The sequence below is a fragment of the Lepisosteus platostomus genome, chromosome 4 (genome assembly GCF_059453375.1).
Source record: "Lepisosteus platostomus isolate fLepPlt1 chromosome 4, fLepPlt1.hap1, whole genome shotgun sequence".
Taxonomy (NCBI): Eukaryota; Metazoa; Chordata; class Actinopteri; order Semionotiformes; family Lepisosteidae; genus Lepisosteus; species Lepisosteus platostomus.
The window spans coordinates 47,898,285-47,902,297 of record NC_142614.1 but is presented as its reverse complement, the minus strand read 5'-3'; the positions used below and the strand labels follow the sequence as shown (position 1 = coordinate 47,902,297).

Here is a 4,013-nt window from a genome sequence, read left to right as displayed (position 1 = left end):
ATTACAGACACACAAGATGGGGCACGTCCAGGACCGGTGGAGGAGCGTGGGGAGTCTTAAAAAACGCCTGCGCATGATAGGGGGGGATGGATCTGCAGAGGAGAGGGATAACATCTCTTTTCCCCCTCTGAAGAGTACCCCCCATATCGCAGGTCAGATCAGCATCTCCCACACATCTGCACTGATTTTCTTTCTCACTTTCTTCCACCACTTTCTTTCAAGGTCAGGTTTTTTTCCTTCTTCTAGAGCTTTTTTACTGATGCCCCGAGGCAGAAGCCTTTCACGATCTGCTTTTGTCAAATCAGTGGTGACCAAACTGATCACAGAACGTTTCCCCACTCTGTTGTGACCTTTAGATGAGCTGTCCCCTGCCCTTAAAGGGAAGACTAGAGATGGTCCAGAGCAGCCTGGGCTGCAATCCTTCTCTAGGCCCGAGCTGGCCCTCACCCAGAGCCTTCAGTTTCTGGCCTCTGACGACTGGTAGGCATAAAGCAGTACAATCAGCATCCACCTATTCCGTTTTCTATGAATACAATTCTGACTAGTGAAAATACAGACCTTGTTGCCCATAGCTCTATACAGTTAGACCTCTTTCCTTGTCCTGGTTGATGTATTTCTTTCCGTTCACTGAATTCAGGGAGAGGAAGGTTGATGGACTGAGCTTTATAAGGCGTCTGTCCCAGCATCACCCTGCCATCCTGATCAGCAGACTGCACGATGTTTCCCTGGCGCTCGTGCAGGAGGTGTGATCTCTCCAAAATATTAATTGTTCATTTGTATGATTGCTTTTCACTGTTTTTGTATCCATTCTGAACCATTCATATAGAATGGTTCAAGAGAGGGGCACAGACGAGGCTCTGCAGTGCTGACGGTGGTTTGCCTTTCCCCAGGTGAAGAACTTGCGATCAGCTGTGTCTAGGATGGCAGTGGTGTGTCTGGGAGACGTGTTCACCTTCCTGAAGAGAAGGATGGACCCGGAACTGGGGAACACAGTGAAGGTGCTGCTAGAGAAAGCCGGAGAATCAAACACATTCATCCGACAAAGTGTAGACAGCACACTGGACTGCATGGTGCAGAGCTGTACCCCTGCTCGTGCAGTCAACGCGCTGCTGAATGGAGGTCTGAGGTGAGGGCAGAAATATACAGAATAGAATAATACCCAGAATCTTAGGGTCTGACTTCAGGAGCTGTGAAGGGTCATTTACGTTTCATGGAGCTTGAAATCAAAGCATGTAATAAAGAATGTTTACTACAATGTTAATATCCATTCGTTTTCTAACCACTTTCTCCAATTTAGGGTCATAGGGTAGCTGGAGCCGATTTCTGCAAACAGCGGGTGTAAATCAGCCCAAACCTTGGACTTGTCACCAGTCCGTCACAGGACAGACACACAGACACAGACACGTGCACACTCACACCAGAAACACATGAGAACACACAAGCAGATAGCACCCCAGGTCCGAAATTGAACCCATTGGACACTGCGTGGCAGCAATGCTAACCACTGCGCCACCATGCTGCCATACAATGCTAACATACAGTACTTAAAAAAATATAAAAACAACATTAGACGGTTAAATATAATTTTTTATCATTTTAAAAGAAATCTGGTTAAGCATTGGAAAATGAGGTCCACATTGCCAATGGTTAGGTGACAGGTTGATATGGTTTCAATCAAAGTAACAGCTCAGTAATATACAATACAATGTTCTGTGTGCACAGTCACCTGAACTCCAGAGTGAGGGCGTGTATGGCTCATCACCTGGCAGACCTGGTGGAGAGGATGGGTGCACATAACCTCCCCAGGGATATCACCAACCGCATCCTGCCTGCTGCCACTCGGCTGGCACAAGATGCCTCCCAGGAAACCAGGTACAAGCTTGCTCTTTTCCTAGACGGGTAAGATGGTGATATGCTTCAAGGAGCCAGCTTTGCAACTCCGTGGTGCAATGAGTCTCATGCAAAGATTTGTCATTTCAGACACTTTGGACAGCGGTTGCTGTCTTCCCTGAAGCACCGACTTTGAGCAAAAGGTACTGTCTGTGTTCTGCGGTCCTGTATTTTACAGTACAGCTCTAATTTTAAAACAGAAACATTTCATTTCCTTTTAATTGAAAATGTAGGTCTAAAATGTATAAAATCACAATCTACATTCACAAACACTTAATAGGGGACAATATACATCATTAATAGTCAGACTGTTTATTTTATTAAAATGAATATTACATTTAGTATGTGCTTTAGAAAGTTATAGAGTATTAAATATTGTAATACATTTCTACCAATGCATTTTTTAGGTTATCCTTTTACATTCATAGTACTAATCTGGAATATGTTTAGCTTCCAATGTATTTAAAGGTATCGCTCACTAATTAAAAACTACTTTATTTTTTTAAATGTCTGTTATTCATAATCAGTGAATGAATTAAAGCAATAACTGAATTGTGTGAAAGATGAAAAATGAAAGTACTGTGGCAGGCCTGTTCTGGTACACCCTTAATTAAATGTAGATGGGCTGGAGCTTGAGGCTCCCAGTGATGTTGCTTGACTGATTGATGGACGTATTGTATTCCGTATGCTTCATGTACATGATCACCCAGCCATTGTCTATCCTGGTGCCAACTTCCACCTTTACCAACTCTCCCACTTTTGTGTCTATTAGACTTCCACAGAGAATAAAATCAGAAAGTTCACAAAAAGCTGGATGTGAGCTGTTGACTAAGTGCACTGGAAGCAAGCGCCCTTGATGGAAGGCTGATTTCTAGAAAGTAGTCCCCAAAATGAATAAACCGATATAAGAAAACATAAGAGAAATATATGTAGAAAGAAAAGTCATTGCTTATTTCAAGACAGAAGTTAAAGATGCAATTGTTAAATATTCTGAGCAGCCCAGGGCACAATACATAGAGGTTAGAAGAAGTGTTGTGCTGTTTTTTACAATTGGCTTTGTTAAACCAATATGCTAACAACAAAATCAGTTTGGTTTCTTTCAATTTGATTTAAAAATACTACTCAAATATCAAATGCTTTATTAAATGTTTATTGCTGTATTTAGTCTTAATCTATTCAAATTTATCGAAAAATAGATGGGGCAAAAGACAGGGTTCTTAGTGACAGAATAAATATTTTTTATAGAACATTTAAGCTTGTCTGTCCTTCAGGTTTCATTACAATATGGGCTTTGTTGTTTAAAAACATGTTTAACAAAATATTCATCAGGAAACAATGGAGTGTGATGGGAGTGAGCATTTCTTTACAAAAATGATTTTTCTTTTGTTCATCTTTCTCACAGGGTTACTCCACCATCCTTCGCTCTTTGCCATCTAGCACTGCCACCTTCACACTGGAACTGTCCAGCTACAAAGCCACGACTGCCCATGATCAGAACACCCTTCTCAGCCGAATGACAGGAGTGGCATGAAGCCTTCAGCCAAACTTGTTTGAACCAAGAAGTACAAGAAACTGTTTCACTCTTGAAAGCACCAGGCTCAAACAAAATACAAAATGGGCTTTGTCTTTTAAGAAGGTGTTGAATAAACCTGCATTTCCTTTCATGTGTTGTCATCCATTTTGCTGCAGGATATAACCTTGGAAGCACACTAAACAAAACCTATGTACAAAACCTCTGACTAAGAGTAGGATAGGTGATTGTTATGGATAAGTTAAGATGTACTGAACAAAGTAACATTTTACACACATCAATAAAAATTTAAAATTCAGAAGCATTAAAAATTACCCCAAGAAAGCTAGCGCCTTTTTCTTTCAGTCTTACTTCCACCGTGGAGTCTTAGATCATGGTTGAACTGAATTTAACGGGACATATTTTAACATGGAGTGTTGCTAGGGCTGCAAACATCAGTACCTCTTCCAACAGGAGACACTTTTATGTTCAAATGCGGAACTTTGTGGGTCACAAGGGTCAGCTTGCAACCGTTCTCACCTCAAAAGCTGAGGAGTCCTCACGCGTCATTCTGTTGTGGTGGGAGACATGAGTGAGCACAGTGTCGTGTGTT

The 4,013-nt window shown here is 41.7% G+C and overlaps 1 protein-coding gene across 1 annotated transcript; it reads left to right on the top strand.

The window, feature by feature from the left end:
• On the top strand, positions 1–3,554 carry LOC148673328 (TOG array regulator of axonemal microtubules protein 1-like). Its single transcript, XM_088629696.1, has 4 exons — positions 1–1,126; positions 1,723–1,872; positions 1,981–2,033; positions 3,293–3,554. The coding sequence occupies exons 1-3, from the start codon at positions 921–923 to the stop codon at positions 2,024–2,026; spliced, it is 402 nt and encodes a 133-aa protein (XP_088485822.1). The 5' UTR covers positions 1–920; the 3' UTR covers positions 2,027–2,033; positions 3,293–3,554.
• Positions 3,555–4,013: the final 459 nt, after the last annotated feature.

Bases quoted from the DNA above. Each gene is read 5' to 3' on its own strand.
- LOC148673328 (XM_088629696.1), top strand. From the start codon at position 921: ATGGCAGTGGTGTGTCTGGGAGACGTGTTCACCTTCCTGAAGAGAAGG. The intron at 1,127-1,722 runs GTGAGGGCAGAA...CTGTGTGCACAG, and splicing joins CTGCTGAATGGAGGTCTGAG to TCACCTGAACTCCAGAGTGA. The intron at 1,873-1,980 runs GTACAAGCTTGC...TTGTCATTTCAG, and splicing joins GATGCCTCCCAGGAAACCAG to ACACTTTGGACAGCGGTTGC.